Genomic DNA, 20,561 nt, shown 5'->3' with positions numbered 1-20,561 from the left:
GTCAGATGTTCCTTGGAGGTGGGGAACGAAATCACCCTCACCCTTGGGAATTCACACTAGGTTCGGTAAATAGAAGAAAGAGGAAATGATTATGGGGGTGGCGGTAGGGGAGAAGATCTGTACAGATTCCACTTACCTTGCGACCAATAATAGGCATCTTCCTGATGAGCTTAAAACATCTCTTTTTAAACCTTGACCATAAACCTAAAAGATACAATTGGCTCCGTTACCCACCTAAGTTTGCATGGATACGACCCGCTAGCCATAATATATGAACTGTTCCGCGAGCCTTCTGCGATCTCACCTGCCTTCCGATTGTAAACGTAGTTTCTTTCCTTTGTAGAAAAAAAAAAAAGCTCTGACATTTAAATTTTCAAATAAGTAATGCATTTACATGGTTCAAAAAGTTATTTAAATTAACAAACACACACAGAGTTAAAAGTTTCCCTCTTATCGGTTCCCTAGACTTTCATCCTACCCTCAGGGAAACACTATTACTATTCATTTCTACAATACCTACCTAGAGTTTTTTTCTTTTTTTTCTTTCTTTATGTTTCTACAAGCAATAATAAAAATAAAATCTTATTTGCCTCACCTTTTAAACAGAAGGTAGCACACTCTAGTAACTGTATTAGACCTTGTTTTTCTACTTAGGAATATTCTCTTAAAGCTCAGAGCTTCCTCACTCATTTTTGTAGCTCTAAAATATTCCACCATATGGATGCATCATAACTGATTCAACCTGCTCCTTCATAGTGGCCAGTTAGGTTATTTCTGGTGTTTCCTATTACCAACAACAGTGAAACAAGAACTTTGCAACAGGTACTGCACACGTCAGTGCGTGCCTAGAGCATAAATTCCCAGAAGCAGAATGGTGGGTCGAATAACATCACTTCAGAGCTGGTGACCTTCCCGAGGTTTCAGATGCCCAAAAGCTCTCTTCCCTTCCCCAAAACAAATGACCAAGCCACGCTTTTTCTTCAGGATCTATGCTCCAGTCTCTCATTCAACATACACCCTGACAGCATTTCAACATTTTTTGGACCTAAAAAGGGCTTCAGTATCACGGACACCAATCGGACTCCCTGTCAGGCAGAGTACAGGACAAATAGGGAATTCTGATCCTGTCCGTTATAATAATTGTAAGTGCAGGGCATCTAAACAGACCATCATAACTTTTAATGAATTCAGATTCAATACAGAAAGCATTACCTACCATCCAAAGGCAACTAAGGATCAAGCATTAATAACTTGCTCAAGGCCACAGATCATATCAGTGATGGAGCACAGACTTCAACTGAAGCAAGGGGCACGTGGGTGGCTTAGTCGATTAAGTGTCCAACTTTGGCTCAGGTCATGATCTCATGTTTCGTGAGTTCGAGCCCCACATTGGGCTCTGTGCTGACAGCTCAGAGCCTGGAGCCTGCTTCAGATTCTGGGTCTCCCTCTCTCTCTGCCCCTCCCCTGCTCACACTCTGCCTCTGTCTCTCTCTCTCTCTCTCAAAAATAAACATTAAAAAATAAATAAATACACTGAAGCCTCAATTTTCCTAGCCCTAGACACCCAGGACTCTATGCACAGCAGGAATTCTCAGTTATCCCAAATGAGTCTATAAGGAACCTAGACCTAGCTTCTGTGCAGGCAGGAAATGAATATGAACTTCTCCTACATTTCTAGATGTGGGCATTCCAACTTCCCCGGCCAGTGGAACTCTCTCCGACAAGCATAGACTACATCTGTGCCTTCTGTTAGCACTGATGACAGGACACCTTGCATCTTTACTAGTTGTTTTGCTTGGGTTGCAGGCCTGTCTTTCCACCTTGCCCTCTGTGGCCCAGCACTGGAGCCAATACTCTGTCAATGCCTGGAGGAAAGCAGGTAACTGAGTCTGAGACTGAATAAGAAGACAAAGGGATTGAAATCACTTGTTTGTAGTTGCTATTTTGTTTACACTTTGGAAGACAGTAAAACCTTGGATTGCAAGTAACTTGTTCTGCGAGTGTTCCACAAGACGAGCAAACATTTCTAATCAATTTTAACTTGATAAACAAGCGATGTCTTGCAATACGAGCAGTACATGACGCCCAATGTCACATGATCACAACTGAACCAATGGTTCTTTCCTCTCTCTTTCTCTCTCTGCAGGATTGTGGGTAATCATCTCCCATGCTCGGATGCACGGTCTCAGGCCGCAGTGTTTGGCAGAAATCGGTGATTTTTCAGACCACTCAAAGGTGCCCACAACTGGCACTAGTGTATTTTTTGTCATTTCAAAGCACCTATGGACGGCCCTTTGCTTTTCCCTCCAAGAGTGAGCTGAGGAATGCTCTGCTTTATTCTAGGTCATTGGATAGGTTCCTTGTTAAAATTGCACAAAAAGAAAGATTCCATTGAGTCAACAGATAGCAGTGATTCTGTTAGTGATAGTGAAAGCTGTCCTACACAATAACCCTCCTCTCTCTTGTCTCCCGCACACCAGTCACGAAGGTTTTCTAACGTGCAGGCTGCTTATTTTTCTATTTTGTATTATATTACAGTACTATACTCATTTTCATATGAATATTTTTGGATTGTGGAACGAATCATCTGAGCTTCCATTATTTCTTATGGGGAAATTCACTTCGATATACAAGTGCTTTGGATTACAAGCATGCTTCTGGAACAAATTATGCTCGCACACCAAGGTTTTACTGTACTTCCTTCCACTCTTAAGTTCTACACACTGAAGTACACAGCTGTGATCCTAGAGCATGTACAACGCCGTGCCCTCTTCTCGATTACAGAATTTTCTACGTGAAGAACGCTTCCTAAACATAGTTTTAAATACTACCATAACAGTCCATCAAATGCATGTAATTTAGCGTTGGACGTTTAAGCTGCTTGTTATTTGATATTTCTAACTGTATTAAAGCTGTAAAAATTCAGAACAATTCCCTTATTTAACAGATGAAATAAATAACTAATGGGACAGAAAGAGGTCTAAAACTCAGCAAAAAGGAGTCCCTTGATAAGTACAGTAACGTGGCTGGGTCGGGGAGGACAGACTCAACTCTGCGTGAGATTTAACAGTACAGGTAGAAAGAACAGAAATGTAAGATCGGAGATGCAGAAATTAGAAATGAAAAGATCATGTGGTCATGACCCGAAAAGATAATCTCAAAAGTAAAAGTCCCCAGAGGTACATAAAGAAATGTAATTATAGTGTTTTAAGGTAATAAAATAGTAAGTGCCAATGCAAGGACAACAACGTATAGCTCCTTGCAGCTTACAGATTCCTTTCAAATTATGCCTCTCGATACTCATATTACCCTATGACTAAGTAAGGCGGGTAGTACTTCTGCCCATTTTACTGTGAGGAAACAGGCTGAGAGAGCTTATGGGTGTTAGTTAAGGTGCCAAGGCTAGAAACTGGGAGTGTAATGACCTCCTCCCACCACATAACTCTGATTCCTATTCATGAACTATGGACAACCCCACAGTTAAATCAACATCAAGTTATAGCGATATGAGCTGATAATCACAGAGCAGAATTAGGGAAGAGATAACACCGTAGAGGGCTGCTGACCCCTGGCCACACTCCCACCCCCATCTTCCTCCAGCCTCTTGTTCTTATCTGTAGCAGCGTCCATCCTGTGTTGCAGAATTATCCTCTCCTCTCAGAAGTGTATTCAGAGTTTGAAGATCAGCAGAATTTATCACTAGTCCAGACTTTAGACTCCTCTGGGGCAATATGCTAAAAATAACTCGACTGTTCAGTGGTAAGCACAATTCCCCTATGTGAGCAAGGTACTAAAAACACGGCAATTTTATCAAGACTATCTCCAACCTCTAGAGAGAAGACATTTTGATCTGTGTCTAAAATTCAAGTTAGAAGTTACAAAATAAAAAGTGTTGTGTATGAAACTATATGAAATTGTTGACATTCAAAACTTTTGACCTACAAAAGATATTTTGTACGGTTCAACTGGATTTAAATGTAGAAAAAGACATATGTAAATAGTGGTTAGCTCTAGGTAGCAAGATTTTCATTTTGTTCTTATGGCTTATCAGTATTGCCTACTTTTCTGCAGTGGACATGTACTACTTTCGTAATAAAAACATGTTATTAAAAACGACTTATGGGGTGCCTGAGTGGCTCAGTCGGGTAAGTGTCTGACTTCAGCTCAGGTCACGATCTCATGGTCTGCGAGTCCGAGCCCCACGTCGGGCTCTGTGCTGACAGCTCAGAGCCTGGAGCCTGCTTCCATTGTGTCTCCCTCTCTCTCTGCCCCTCCCCCACTCATGCTCACTCCCTCACTCTCTCTCTGTCAAAAATAAACATTAAAAAAAATTCAAATAAATAAATAAACATTAAAAAATATATAAATAAAGTTAAAAAAATGACTTAAGGGGTACCTGGGTATCTTGGTCAGTGGAGCATGTGACTCTTGATCTCAGGGTCGTGAGTTCAAGCCCCACATTGGGCATGGAGCCTACTTAAATTTTTTTAAAAATAAATAATGTGGAGTTGGGCTTACAAAGATTTACATGGCACATACCACAAACACGCTGCTACTAGTAGTTTTCTCACAGAGTGCACAGAAGCCAGCATATTCTGTTTGCGACATTAAAGGCAGGTAAGTACCAGGACCTAAGACGGCCATGCTTCTACCACCAGGTAAGCAAAATGCAAGCAGGCACCGTGGCCAGCAGAAGTAAAGCCGGGAGTCAATGCCTGAAGCTCATACTCATCAGAGCAAAGAAATATAAATCTCAAAGAAATATAAATCTCAAGACTTCTAACCTTATGTTGCTTTATACAAATGCACCACCTTAAAAGGAGAAGTACTTAGAGTGGCGGCTGGTAGGAGCTGGGGGGAAATATGCTAATGGGGGCTTATCATTTAATGGGGCCAGGGTTTCAGTTCAGGGTACTGAGAAAGTTTTGGAGATGGATGGTAGGAGTGGTTGCGCCACAAACTGAACGTACTTGAAAATGCACAGAATAGTAAATTTTACGTTACATACATTTTAATCACAATAAAAAAGAAAGAAGGGGAAGTATATTTATTGCTACTCCTTAGAGTCCTCTGCAACAGACTGCTTCACCTGGAAGGACAAGATGGTGGGCACCACTGAACAGAATGCTTCCCTGGACAGGCTAAGCCTGAGCAGAAAGACACAGGGCCTTGTGTCTCTGTGTGTCCCCTTCCAAACCATGGAGCAGGTGTGGCAGAAGGGTTAGCCAGTCCCATATATCAGAGTTTAAGGGAAAATCTTACAAGGACCAGGAGCCGAAACTGAGGGCAGGGTTTTTAAAGCTGGAGTGAACTACGATTGAGACAGGGCATCAACTCTCGTTTCCACTTTAAGTGCAATGTTTACTACGCCATAACCCTTCACTGTTACTAGCTAGAACAGCTCAGTGGCTCTCTGCAGGGTAAGCGGGTAAAACAGAATGTGGCTTCTACGTTAACTCTCCTGGGGAAAGACGAGGAAAGCAGAAACAGTACAGTGAAGGAGCCCCTTGAAACAGATGTTATCAGGGAAGCAAAGGGTCTTGGAAATTTTAAACAAGTGAGAAATGACAAGCAGTCCTCTTCAATGTTACTGGGTTTTTTAATCCCATTAATTCAGGCACCCGCTGCTACGGGTGGGGACGGGGTGCAGAGGAGTGTTACAGAAACACCCACCACTCCTACGTCACTCACCAAGCACAACCTGCAGGAGGAAACAATCCACAAGGAGGGAACGCGCAACCAGGTTTGGCAGGGGAGGAAGGGTGGGTGCGACCCTAGGAAGGATGGCGGATCTGCAAACACATCACTTCTCACCTTTCCTGCACTCCCAGAGAAGGGACCTCCTCTTCACTATGTCCCTTAGGCTCCCTGAGTCACTACCCAGGAAGCTCAAAGTGTGCTGTCTGTCCCCTGACATCAGAAGTTCAACTCCAAGAGGACAGGGACCCTGTATAACCTGCGTCGCTATCCCCGGACTCTAGCACGGTGCCTGGCACATAGCAGACATTCAAATGGTCACTGCAACAGTGCTGTCCCAATTTCACACAATCTGTAGTGAAAGGATGGCCTAAAATGAAAGTAATAAATTCCTGCTTGGGGAACTCTGGGCAATACAATTATGTTCCAGGCAAGAAACTAAACATGAGAAAGGCTTAAGCCATACTTTGAGATACCTGTGGATCCTTACAACAACTAATTTCTCAGGACTTTTTATGTAAGCTGCAGATCCAGAAAAATCAACAAAAGTAGTAATAGTTACATTCGAGTAGCTATTATAACTTTATGTAGACAACCTTATTATAATTTTACAGTCAGAAGACAATGCCCCACTTCCTATCTAAACAGATTTTAAAAATCAGAACCAAACCAAAGGCAAGAAATTAGTCCAATCCATCAGCCATGAGTTCTAAAGCTGGTGAAACTCCACTCTACCTTTCCAGACGGGAGGGGGAGGTATACTTACTCTCTGGCTGGAAGACGAAGCCATATACCCAGACTATCAGCAGGGTGCTCACGACACTGCAGGCAATCAGCTGCCAGGGCTCATACTTAGTACAATGTCCATTTACATAATTCTTGGCCTTTGTGGAATATACCTCCAAGATCTCAAGGTAGGGCTCAAAAGCCTTCTAGAAATACAAGGGAAAAAAAAGGAACATTACATTCAGAGAGAGAAGGGACTTCTATTCTGCGGCCCTCCTTTTTCAAGGGCAAAGCCATTCGTGACCTGGCCCCACCCCGGCAATACTCTTATCATGCTCTACAGTCCTCAAAGCTCTGCTTCCGAGTCAGGTGGACTTTGACAAGGGTTTTGATCTTCTGCCTTGTCTATAAAATAAATGGTTCAGCTGCATCATTTCAGCTCTAAAGCTTCACTACGACTGCAGTGCTCATTGCCCCACCCTCTTGACTCAAACGAATCCGCTGGATACGAAGGGCTCTCTCTTCCTCTCTACTTTATTGGAATCTCTCCCATCTGCTAATGCAGGGGGTGGGCAGACCGTTCTGTAAAAGGCCAGAGAGGAAACAGTTCGGGCGTCACAGGTCAGCCAGTCTCTGTTACAACTACTCCATTCTGCCGTTGGTAGCACAGACACCACCACGGAGGGCGGGAAATGAGTGACCACGGCTGTTCCAGCAAGAGTTCGTTACAGATGCTAAAACTGGAATTGCATATCCTTTCACAGATCACAAAATATTCTTTTTGTAAAAACAATTTTAAAAATGTAAGATGTCATTCTTAGCTCGTGGACTGTACCAAAACAGGCGGCAGGCCCGATTTGGCCCACAGGCCACAGTCTGCCAATCTTTGCTCTCAAGCCCAACTTGACTACAAAAGTCTCTTTTCATAACTTTTTAAAAAAATTTTTTAAAGGTTTAGTTACTTCGAGAAAGAGAGAAGGGGGGTGGGGAGGGAGAATCTCAATCAGGCTCTGTGCTATCAGCATGGAGCCCAACGTGGGACTCGATCCGACAAACCATGAGATCATGACCTGAGCTGAAATTAAGAGTCAGACATTTAACCGACAGAGCCACCCAGGTGCCCCTTGACTACGAAACTCTTAAATTCTTATCATTATGTGTATCCCTCACAATATCTGGCACAAGCAAGAATAAAGTCCTCTCATCTGGACTTCTGAAAATTTCATGACCCGCTCATGAAAATTCATCTCTCCCATTAAATTCTCCTCAGGTAGTCACTTGCGACTCCACACAGAGCTTATCACAATGTGCCCTGCAGTCAGTCTACTCATCTGTTTTTTATCTCCCTGACTACGTGGTTGGGTCCTTGAAGGCTGATCAGATCTTAATCATATTTATAAGCCCCCACAGCGCCCTGTACAAAACAAGTTCATCTGATAGTTTGTTATTCATTCACTTATTCAACATTTGCAAAGGATCATCAGTATTTAAGGCATTAAGCTGGGGAAGCATTATGGTAACCATCACAAGGTCTTGCCCTCACTAAGCTTACAATCTAATGGGAAAGAGGTGTGTGTGTGTGTGCGTGTGTGTGTGTGTGTGCATATATATGTACACACACGCAAACATACACAGGCTGACGCATACATGAACAAATCATTCAAACTCATTAGGATCAATACTACAGAAAGGATGTAAGTAAAGTGCTAAGAGAGACCACTAAGGAAGGCCTATCGAACTCACCTAAGAGGAGGTGGGGAAAATGTGGTTCAAAGGGTTTAAAAGATCTATCAAAGAAAATTCTCTTGGCAAAAAAGTTCAAAGGAAAAAAAAAAAGAAGTCATACCAGGAAGAGAGAGCGACAGCTGCAAAAGCATTAAAAAAAAGTCTAGGGATGACAAAAAACATTCAGCATGGTCTGAGAGCAGAGATGAGGACAGGGACCCATCTGTCTCAGCACGTCTAGGTCCGCAACACAGAGCAGAGTGCCGAGCACACAGGCCACACCACACAGCACTTGGATAGTGGCTGACCGGGACCAAGTGCATGAGTGAACATGTCAGTTGGAGAACAGAGACTGGGAGAAGTACACTAGGTCCAGATTAGAAAGATTAGAAATGGTCTTAAAAACAAAAGACAAACAAACAAAAAAAACCATGTACAGTGGGAATATAAATTGACAGGCAATTTTTGTAAAGTGATTTGTCACTGCCTATTAACGTTTTAAACATACTTACTTTGACCCAGATACTCCCCTTTTTGGTATCTACATATCAAAGAGACAGGTTCAAGGACATTCACTTCAGTATTCTTTATAACAATGAAATTTAATATCCCAAATGTCCATTCATGGAAAGAATGTTTAAATAATCTATAATACACACACTTTATGTATTCATACTATGCAGTATTAAAAAAAAAGATCTGAATAAACCACATTAACAATTTTCCAGAACATAATGCTGAGTGTAAAAAAAGGCAAATTGCAGAACAGCAGCAAACAAAAGGCATGGGTTGTTAACCAGGAGAGCAATTTTTTTTTTTTTTTTAAACAACCTGATGGGAGACGAGGAGAAGGAAGCCAGAGGTCAGAGACACAAATTTTCGTTAAGAGGAGCTGAAGCAGTCTAGGGGAGAAATAAACTGGGTTTGCAGTCATGACATTGGGGCTAAAAAGCAGCACAGATTTAAAAATGCTTTTTGGAGGTAGTACAAACAGGGTTTTCTAATTTCACAGATACAGGAAGTAAGTAGGGCATATAGAAGTAAGGAGTGGGAAGAATATAGGTAATTCCAATTTTTCAAGTTCATGTTTGAGAGACTGGGCAAGTGGTGTCACCATTAAACCATGATAGACTAGAAGAGAAAGGGAAGCTGAAGAAGGTAAAGGAGATTTTGAGATAAAGATAATGATACTAGTTTGAGTTATGCGCCTGTTAGAGATCTACATGCAATGTTCTAGTAGGAGTGTGAAAGCTTAGGAGGACAGGTGCTCGACAAATGTTTACTGAAAACACTTCTATCCTTGGCAATTAGATTCCGGTATAAGGTCATTAACATCAGGCAAGTGCTGGCTTCCCTAGAGGGCTATCCATGGAAACACAGCTTATCTGCAACTCCTTCATAGCTCCTGGCCATTCCCCAGAGCCCGCTGTTGCTATCAACAACCTCAATCCTGCACAGCAGTGACCGTGCTGGTCAGGACCTGAGGAGGACCAGAGGACTCTACCATCATCAAAGATGTATCGTGATTTCCATCATCATAAAGAATCTTCTGGTGTTAAGGCTATGATCTAACCAGATGGCTAAATAGTTATATGGGACACCTGGCTGGCTTATGCGGAAGTGCCTGCAACTGTTTTAGGGTCAGGAGTTCAAGCCCCACATTGGGCATGGGTCCTACTCAAAAAATAATAAATAAATAGAGTGATAGATAGATAGTGTGTATGAATGGGATGATGGAAGAAATAATCATGCAGATCAGCTTTTCCTCTGGTGATACTAGTTCCTAATTAACCCAGAAAATAGAGGTTACCCATGTCAAAAGATGCCCGTAGATATTCTCAACTTTTCTTAGCACTGAACAAAGAGTAATATAATTAGCATTAGGGAGAGACCAAAGAATCAGCAAATGCAAACTATGTCAATTTTTAAAAAGCCTATTAAGATATGAAGGCATTCCTCGCTAATACTTATAAAATTACTTTCAGCAAGAATATATGTTCTTGCCAACTGCTATAAGAAGATAATGGGAGTCCTTAGATTCCAAGTCCTTAACCACATCTCCTTAAGGAGAGATATATTTCTATATTCTCCTACTCCAAAGACAGAATGATACTGTATTTGGATAGGTCCTAGTGAGCTTTTTGAGTAGGCAACTAGTTGGTCACGGAAATTACATCTCCTGGCCTCGGTCCCAGGTCCTTCTAGGTTACTACAAACAACCTAGGCTCAGTCCCCAACGAATAAGCACCTCACAGCACTAATGGCTCACTGCTTTATAGGGCTCTGTGGGCTAAGGTGTGCTATCTCCTTGGAAAAAAGGATGAGGCAGTCCCTTGGGGCCTTGCAAACAGCACAAACCCCAGGCTGGATCCTGATGCAATACTCCAGCCCTAGGGAAGAATACAATCTAAATGCTGAAGGGAACTTTAGAGATAAAGCCTACAATTGCACTTTATAAAACAGAAGCCCCCAAGTGAAACAGCATGCCCAGGCCCATCCAGACAGGCTTGTCAGAACCCAAGCCTCCTGACTCAGTGTTCAGTATTCCTTCAATTCCTCATTCTAAGTGTTCACGGACAGAGGATCTCTTAACACATTACCCTCCAGTGCTATCCCTAGGGTTTCCTTCTCCTAATTTATGTTCTTGGCAGAATCTACCTTGGATGTACTGCACAGATCATAACAAACTAAAATTGTATGCATGGGTCATGACTACAGGTAAACAGGTCTACATAGAAACAGCACAGAAACTTAATATAGTTATAATTACTATTTCCCACCGTGTCTTTTTGCTTACAGAAGTACATTTTTTGTTTATATACACCTGCATATATATTAATGATTACAATACTCAAGCTTTTGTTTATGTCAACTTAACCTACATACTGTCTCTGGAAACACAAGAACTCTGAATGGTCATCCACAAAGGCCACTAGCTTGCTGTGCAACGCCAGGCAAATTATTTCACCAATCTGTGCCTCTACTCTTTATCTAGAAAAAGGGACACAGAATAACAGTCACAGAATAAATAAATTGTGTTTGTGTCTATGCGTATCTGTGGGGGTGTGTGGGCATTTATCTCCGACCCCTAAGAGAACGGTGGTTTTGGTAAAAACTCCCCAAGTACGGTACTCCTTCCTTTCCAGTCTGTCATCAAATTGGGAACGTATTCCTCTAGGGGATAAAAACAAACAGAACACTTTGCCCACCGAATATATGTAAAATGGTGACAAAGAATACCGTAAATTTTTGTAAAGCATAATATTAAAGAAGAAAAGACAAACCTTCGTGGTAGGAGGATTCAAAATATTAACTCTTTTAAGAAGCTGCTGTCAAATAAGGACGAGTAAACTACACAGACTTTCTCTTCTTACTCATTCCATGTCTAATCAAATGGTTTAGGTTTTAGCTGATGCCTGGAAGACATCGAAATAGTACTCAATCATCCTAATCATTGTTAGACAAAAGGCAGCTGCAAGAATTCATGGGAGCTTGGTGGCGTGCTATTCCCAATCATGTGTGAACTCTTTCAACCCCCAAATCACTTCAAGGGAGCAAGACACTTTCCTAAAAGTAACACAGCAATGGAAGTCTACAAATTCTGAAAATCTGAGACATGTTATTTGTTAGACCACGGGATTTCAAACTTTTCCAATACAGACACACAGAAACCATTTTACAACCATCTACACACATAGCAATAGAAAGATACGGAACCAAAACAAAAGTTTCCAGAATACTGTACCTAACACCTTATTACTTGTGATGCACTTTTTTTTTTCCTATGTCTAGTTTCTTTTTTTTAGATGTTGGACCCATTGAATTGATCCCTCTAAATAGATCCTGACATTCAGGTTTAAAAGCAGTGCCTCAGCGATGGTATTCCCGGCTTCTTTAATTAGAGAAGGCGGTTGTGTAATGCAGTGAAGGCTGTTAACACAGAGGTATTGTGCAGCGTACAAGGTCTCAGCACTTCTTACACTTATGATTTATTCTCTTCACATTTCTGTGAGGCCAGGATTATGATGTGATGAAACAAGTCAGTCAAAGAGATGCAGAAGTTTCTTCCTTACTGGTACCAGCCCAAGGCGATTCCCAACAACTGCTAACTCTTCCCGTCCCTAAATGACTTCAAGAGCACAAGATTCCACAAGCAAGTTCCCACCGTGGCACTACCCACACCTCTTCCCCCAAAAAACTCCTTCGAGAACTAGCACCGCACTTGATCAACTGCCAATGAGGCAGGGGTATTTTTTCCACGTCGAATTTCTTCATTGCCAATTTATACCAGAAGAAACACTGAATAGCACCAAGAGAGAAAAACCATCTGGCAGACATTTCCAGGCCCACAGCGGACGGTGCTTCCCTCCTCGGAGCTAACACAAATAACAACAATCCTCTCTCCAGCACCTCCCAGGGCACACCGTCTGTACTCGTTTTATTCACGAGCAATGGCATCTGGGCGGCTACGGCGGCCCCAGGGCTGCCTCCCACACCCCCACCCGTAAGAGGAGGTCTCTCGGCAGCACATGCCCACGGCTACTGAAGCTCCCCACCACTCAACAATGATTTTCCGAGCACCTACTGTGCACGTGGTGCTATTTTATAAGGATCAGAGATCACTTGTTTGCTTCACTTAGAACTTTCTCTCCCCTGCCAAACTCAAAGATTACGTGACTACCTGATCACAGAGGGACTAAACTGAGAGAAGGCTAGAGGGGCCATGACAAACATGCAGAAGAAAGAGCGAAGCACTCAGGAGCACTAATTTACTTGTAGAGAATACTTAGTAATATTTATGTAACTTAAAGTTTTCAATGGCTTTCATATTATTTTATTCATACTTTATAATCTCACATGGTCCTCAGGTTAAGAATGAACAGTTTCAGGGCTCCTGGGCGGCTCAGTCCGTGAAATGCCCGACTCTTGATTTCGGCTCAGGTCACGATCTCACGGGTCCATGAGACCAAACCCCGCACAGGGCTCTGCGCTGACAGCGTGTAGCCTGCTTGGGATTCTCTCTCTCCCTGCCCCTCCCCAACTCACGCGTGTGTGTGTGTGAGTGCATGCTTTCTCACTCTCTCAAAAGTAAACATTCAAAAAAATAATAAATGTAAAATAAAATAGCAATAAAAACTTTAAAAACAATAGAATAAACAGTTTCACTTCCTAGGTGGTGCAAAGTGAAATCAGAAAGGTTAAGTTTGCTCTACAGCAAAGTATTCAGTAGCAGAGTCAGAACTAAAACACAGGACTTCACAAGCAGAGTTGAATTCCAAGATGTCTGGAACCATCTCTCAGGGCTTCACAATATCACACACATCTAAACGTTTGCTGGAGGAGTCGGACCTAAAAGAAAAGAACTCAAGAAAACCAAATGCTGTGAGGCCCAGCAGAGGAAGCAACAGGTTATTCCAACATAGGTTCCCCTTCCTGCCCCTCCCACCTCAAAGAAAAGCAGGTTAAAGATCAAAGAAAAACATTCCCACTGTCAGGCTGACGGACTCTACTAATAATTTCCGAACTGCCACAGCGACACAGATTCCTTGCCAAAGAAAATGTGGCAACCGTGTTCAGTTGATTATTACCCAGCACAGAGTCGGCTAAGGTTTTCTGGTCAAAATCAAAGCACCCGGGAGCTAGTTTCCCCAGCTTCCTTTGGCTCCAGTAACACCCTGCGCCACTCGAAATGCTCGCTTGTGCAAATGAGGGCTGCTGGCCACATGCAGACCTGAGTCCAAGCGTGAGTCCGTCTCTCACGGGAGGAGAAAGGAGAAACTCACAACAGTGACGCCTCACGGTGTCACCGTGGAGTCACTGTGAAATCGGGATTCTGGGAAAGCCACTTTTCTGCTAAAGGTTCACCTTCCTATCACAGCACAATGACTTCTTTGCATTTCTACTATGCCAGATATCCAGTATGCCTCCATTCGGGCTATTTCTCAAGAGTCAGTCAGGGCCAAACTGCACTGGCCAACTGCACTGTGAGTTCATCTGTCCCAGCAGCAAAGCATTCAACCCTGGTGGGGGAGAATAGCCAAGTAACTGTTTTCACACGTGACCTCTCTTATGGTACCAAGTGCGGATTAGAATACAAACAACACAATTTTTGTATGTCCTACACTACTTTTAATGTGGTAAGAACCCAACAATTACTCAACTGAAATGAAGTAATTACAGTACCGCATCTACTCAGCACTGCTCTGTAAGACCCCAGGGAGGATTCGGGCTCCCCTCTCCCGCATCTCTCCCACTGACTTGAACCTGTGGAGCAGAATCGCTGGTATTTGTAACCAGACTGCACACACCAGCACCGTTCTGATGAGCTCACAAGATACATCATCTCACAGCCACCAGGGCTGACAGGTTAAAGACCAGTACATGACCACTCTCCATCCCTCACAGAGGAAGACGCTGAAACCCAAAGGTCACACAGCCTCCCCACCCCTTCTTTTGTAGAAAACTCGCTCAATTATTGACTTAACATATTACGAAGACTCAGTCACCAAACTCGGCGGCTACCCATCTTTTAGATGAGGGTAAAAAGACGTCCCCAAGCATCCCTGGAAGTGTGAGGGCCCAGCCACGTCAATCCATAAGACCGCTTCACTGCTCCTGGCCAATAACTATTCTTAAGCCAAACACTAATGAAAATCAAAACTTGCCACCCCGCAATGCTGCAGAGAAAAAGGGACTTGTTTTTCCTCTTCCGTCCACTTTCTTTACGTCTAGTACAACTACACTCTTCACCACTCAATAGTTCTTCCAGAAGAGCCAGAAATCCAAGCTTTAAAGCAGGAATGGGCTGCTAAGGAAAAGAAAAACCTGTTTTACCCAGTTCACCCACTGTCTTAATGTCTTGCGATCAGATGGTACTCTAAAGCCCGGGACTAAGGTTAAGGAGTGAAGTTCAAGGACAGGAGACCCCGAAGAGTTAGTGTAGTCATTCTTACTTCATTTCTGCCCTAAAAACACAGAAAACAAAGCTAATTAAATGGTTCTCTTTCATATCACATTCTGCAGAATTTCAAAGCGCAAACAGGTAAGAAAACACTATTGTTTTTAGAGCCTTCAAAGGCATTAATGTTTATCAGCAAAACCAGATCACAAGCCCAAAGGAAAAACTCCCTTGGGTCATTAAAGAAGTAAGAACCGAGCAATGAAACCACATACAGTATTGTTTGAAGGGACTGAATCATCATTTCTTAGGAGGTAAAGAGCAAACCATATACTTCCTCCAAAACTCCACTATGTGAAACAAGAGATCCGGTATCTGAGAAGTTCACCTCAACAAGCTTAACAGTCCACGTTTTCCCTTCCAGCCATGCCTCAAGAGTCAGAGGTACACGCTTGGTACTATTCCACAAACATTTACCAAGTCTAACTGCCCTACACTTAGCCCTAGATTATTCAGGCAAAGCACCTTACCATCACGGAGACACAATCTTGGCCTCAGAAAGGAGACTGACGTGCCATGTTCTCAAGTCATTAGAAGCGTACTCATGGATGGGGCGCCTGGGTGGCTCAGTCGGTTGAGCGTCCGACTTCAGCTCAGGTCATGATCTCACAGTCTGTGAATTCAAGCCCCGCATCGGGCTCTGTGCTGACAGCTCAGAGCCTGGAGCCTGCTTCAGATTCTGTGTCTCCCTCTCTCTCTGCCCCTCCCCTGCTCATGCTCTGTCTCTCTCTGTCTCAAAAATAAATAAAAACATTAAAAAAAAATTTTTTTTTAAAGTGTACTCATGGAAAATCAAAGCTTCTGAGCTCATAAAAGCTGACAGCCTTAAACCTGCCAAACGGGTGGATCAGTTTTTGATTTATCTACTCATGGTCAGGACAAGGCATCAAGTGAAGACTGGTGTGGTTTCTGTCAACTAAGGATTCTGAGCCCCTGTCTTCTGTAATGCAACAAGAAGGGCACCATGGGGAGCTTAAACTAGGAGCGAATGCTAAATGCAGAAAACCAAGTTCAATAAGCAGAGGAACAGGCTGAGGGATGTTGAGGTAAGAGCAATTACGGGTTTCCTTGCTAAATAGATGGCCACCCAAAGGCAAGGCGGTAAGATGTGGGCAGAAGGTACTACTCAAACTTGACAGCCTTAACTCCCAGTCTCTCATGGTAAGTAGCCCAGTGTGCACATACACAGAAGTCGTCTTCAAATTACAAAAGTTCACTATCCTCTGAGCACTACAAATGGTAACTCCTTAGATTGCAAGCAAGGACCAGCAGAAATAATCCCGTATTCTACACACATAAAGGGGAAGTCTTGACTTCCCTGAGTATACCACAGTTGGGGAAGAAGTCAGAGGGCTTCTCCCTTCCCAGACTTAGTTTACTAAAAGGATTATCTACCTTTGTCCCTGAGTGAAGATACCTAGACTTTCCAGATTATATTTATAGAAATCTCCATTGTCAATAGTCCTGCTGCTGTCAGAGATAAGAAACACTGAGTGTATGCCCAGAAGTGGAACCTAAGTCAGTTGCAAAGTCTACCTCTCTGGAGATTTCGAACATGTAATCTTATTCAAAAGCACAAACCAGAGACCAATCCCTGGGTCTCTGACTGGCCCTCAATTGATGTAAAACACCCTTTGGCAAGTTGGCCTTTAAAATCCAGTCACAAAGGAGCTATTTTTTTAAACTGAGGTAAGACACTAAATTTAAATTAACATTTGAAAGAGTTTTAAACTTTTTTGATCATCAAAAATGCAGAAGACAATGTGTGATTTCGATGGAAAATTATACATTGTCTAGGACGTCCCTCTACGCTACCAGAGTCTGATTCTAAGGAAGCTATTTTACAACTCTGGAAGTTGTACAGCAATGCAAACCACTCTTCATCTATAAACACGTAAAACCTGCCACGTGGTAAAGGTTCAAGTGACTTCCCTCTCCACTATGGAAGAAAATAGTTTGGGTGGCATTTGTGTACTCATTTTAATGTTCTTAATCTATAAATGTGTCTGTTCTTCAGGCACATGAAAAGATGCTCAACGTCGCTCCTCATCAGGGAAATACAAATCAAAACCACACTCAGGTATCACCTCACGCCAGTCAGAGTGGCCAAAATGAACAAATCAGGAGACTATAGATGCTGGAGAGGATGTGGAGAAATGGGAACCCTCTTGCACTGTTGGTGGGAATGCAAACTGGTGCAGCCGCTCTGGAAAACAGTGTGGAGGTTCCTCAGAAAATTAAAAATAGACCTACCCTATGACCCAGCAATAGCACTGCTAGGAATTTACCCAAGGGATACAGGAGTACTGATGCATAGGGGCACTTGTACCCCAATGTTTATAGCAGCACTCTCAACAATAGCCAAATTATGGAAAGAGCCTAAATGTCCATCAACTGATGAATGGATAAAAAAATTGGGTTATATACACAATGGAGTACTACGTGGCAATGAGAAAGAATGAAATATGGCCCTTTGTAGCAACGTGGATGGAACTGGAGAGTGTTAGGCTAAGTGAAATAAGCCATACAGAGAAAGACAGATACCATATGGTTTCACTCTTATGTGGATCCTGAGAAACTTAACAGAAACCCATGGGAGAGGGGAAGGAAAAAAAAAAAAAAAAGAGGTTAGAGTGGAAGAGAGCCAAAGCATAAGAGACTCTTAAAAACTGAGAACAAACTGAGGGTTGATGAGGGGTAGGAGGGAGGGGAGGGTGGGTGATGGGTATTGAGGAGGGCACCTTTTGGGATGAGCACTGGGTGTTGTATGGAAACCAATTTGACAATAAACTTCACATATTGAAAAAAATAAAAAATAAAAAAAATGAATAAAAAATGTGTCTTTTCTTTGGACCTTTCTTTCAAACCGGTTAGAACATCTGCCTGGTTTCCTCTTTATAAGCAAAGTAAAATTTTAATGTGTGTTCATTTTATATTTGTTTCAGTGTCATGATTTTACCTTTTGTGAATTTTTTTTTTTTTTTTAAGTAGGCTCCCTGCTTAGCATAGGGTCCAACGTGGGGCTTGAACTCATGATCCTGAGATGAAGACCTGAGCTGAGGGGCGCCTGGGTGGCTCAGTCGGTTAAGCACCTGACTTCAGGTCAGGTCATGATCCCACAACTCGTGAGTTCGAGCCCTACATCGGGCGCTGTGCTGACAGCTCGGAGCCTGGAGCCTGCTTCACATTCTGAGTCTCCCTCGCTGTCTGCCCTTCCCCAGCTCACACACACTTTCTCTCTCTCTCAAAATTAAATAAAACATTAAAAAAAAAATTTTAACAACAACAAAAAAAGGACCTAGGCTGAGATCAAGAGTCAAAGGCTTAGCCAGCTGAATCACCCAGGCACCCTTTGAAAATTATCTTTTAACAAAAGCTAAAAACTCTCAGTCCCCAAACTTCCCCACAAAAGAAATGCTTGGGAACATGAAACCTGAAGATAATTACAAAGGGCTCAGGACATCCTAAAAGCCATCACTGGGGTCCATCTTCCCCAGGTTAATGACCCCCTCTCTAAAACGAATCATAGAAGTATTCTATTATATGTAAAGTAAACCCAAGACTCCTGTGTTCCCTGTAGGAGAACTAGCATCCATTACTTCAAATTCTCCAGGAAAAGCCTCAGCACTATAATAAAAAGGAACGACATTTGATCCATGTTACAACAGGATGACCCCTCAAAACACCATGCTAAGGAAAACAGCTGATCACGAAAGACCAGACATTGTAGAATTCTGTGTGTATGCAGCACTCGGAATAAGGATATGTGCAGACAACAAGCAGGGTGGCGGCTTCCAGGCCCGGGGACTGCAGCCACATAAGGGAGTAAGTGCTACAACTGGGGGGTTTCTTCTGAAAATGTTCTGAGATTGTGGGGATGGCTGCACAACTATGAGAACATGATAAAAAATTGATGAACTGTACACTTTAAAAAAAAGGGGGGGGGGGGCATTATGACCCAGCAATTTCATTTCTGTCTACCAAACGTAGCTAAGACCAACCACCTAAGATTCACAGGCTTTCTTTAAAAACAAATACAAAAAAGAACCACAAAAAAAACCCCAAAAATCCAAAAGCCTTTCTGAAAACAAGTTGCCATATGGGCCAAAAAACCAGCAGAAACTCTGAAATTCCAGAAACACAGAATAAAGCTTTGGACTCCAAATGAAATCAACCCTAGGTATCTAAAACTAACTTAGAAATTGTATACAAACTAGACAAAGTGGATCACTATTGTCTTACGGTATGTATTTTTAAGAGTTTATAAACAGAATTATTAACTGCTGCATTTTTAGATGAGGTTTTTAAAAAACACTTTCTCCTTTGGCAGCTCATAAACACACACTCCAGCCACTACCCGGGGTATGTGAAAGGGACAGCCACCTCTGAGTGCCGTGCTGAACTGACACTCGTCCCGACTTCTGTGGGATCACCGAGTGGCCTGTTACTAGTGTTCTATAGGCAGCCGTGGTGCCCTGGAAAGTCTGGAATGGTAATCAAAAGCTTCTACTCTAATTTTAGCTCTGTGTGGCCTCTGGCACATTACTAAGTCTCGATGCAGCAGGATTTTGCTCATCTGCAAAAACAGATGCCATTGCTATAATTCAACAAAAAGTTCACCGGACAAAAAGATACCCCCATCTATATACTCTCAGGGCTGCTGTGAGTATTCAGTGCAGTAAGGTAATAAGAAAGCAACCGCAGATAATAAACACTAAGTATTTGAGGAATCGGAATCTCTGTGAGGAAACATTCCCCTTTCCTTTTCAGTAAGCAGCAAGGACAAGTAACCTTTGCAAGGTCTCAAGCAAAGTCCCACAGATAGAGATGGGAGAGGCTGTAAGTGGTTTGATTCCCATGCCTACATCGTGTTTTCTTTTTTTTTTTTTTTTTTAATTTTTTTAAGGTTTATTCATTTTTCAGAGACAGAGTGTGAGTGGGGAAGGGGCAGAGACAGAGGGAGACACAGAATCTGAAACAGGCTCCAGGCTCTGAGCTGTCAGCACAGAGCCGGACGCAGGGCCCCGAACTCACGGACGGTGAGACCACGACCCAAGCAGAAGTAGGACGCTTAACCGATTGAGCCACCCGGGCACCCCTACACTGTGTTTTCTTACAGAGGATGGTAGTAAGACGCCGGCGACTAGTGAGCTGCTTCTCCATTTAATAAGACACATGTTACATCAACTCTCGGCCTTCCACTATTTAATTCGATCAGAAGATTACAAGTGTCCTCTTACTTACAAAACAAGACTAAACTGGTTACCCACTTAGGTTTACAGATCATAAGGCTGATTTCAGGCATCTGGACAGATTGCTGTTGACTGCTATAGTTACGAGTCTTGGGAAAGCATCTGAAATCACAAGCTTATCAAAAAGGGCTGGGCAATATAACCTTAGGCCTTCGTCTGCCCTGGCTGCAATGCAGCTAGCCAAGGAGCAGGTCTCCCACGGC

The 20,561-nt window shown here is 42.8% G+C and overlaps 1 protein-coding gene across 2 annotated transcripts in view; it reads right to left on the bottom strand.

Annotated features, from left to right (window-relative positions):
• The window catches only part of SGPL1 (sphingosine-1-phosphate lyase 1), a 58,697-nt gene that overhangs the window by 26,775 nt on the left and 11,361 nt on the right, over positions 1 to 20,561 (bottom strand). For both annotated transcript variants that reach the window (XM_027062190.2, XM_053207670.1), the window contains 2 exons: positions 6,464 to 6,629; positions 137 to 204 (listed from right to left, as the gene is read on the bottom strand). In XM_027062190.2, the coding sequence (XP_026917991.1) occupies positions 137 to 204; positions 6,464 to 6,629 (234 nt within the window). The remainder of the gene's footprint in view (positions 1 to 136; positions 205 to 6,463; positions 6,630 to 20,561) is intronic.

This window comes from Acinonyx jubatus, chromosome D2 (genome assembly GCF_027475565.1).
Source record: "Acinonyx jubatus isolate Ajub_Pintada_27869175 chromosome D2, VMU_Ajub_asm_v1.0, whole genome shotgun sequence".
Taxonomy (NCBI): domain Eukaryota; kingdom Metazoa; phylum Chordata; class Mammalia; order Carnivora; family Felidae; genus Acinonyx; species Acinonyx jubatus.
Note: the sequence above shows the minus strand (reverse complement) of the source record. Positions and strands in the feature narration are given on the sequence as shown.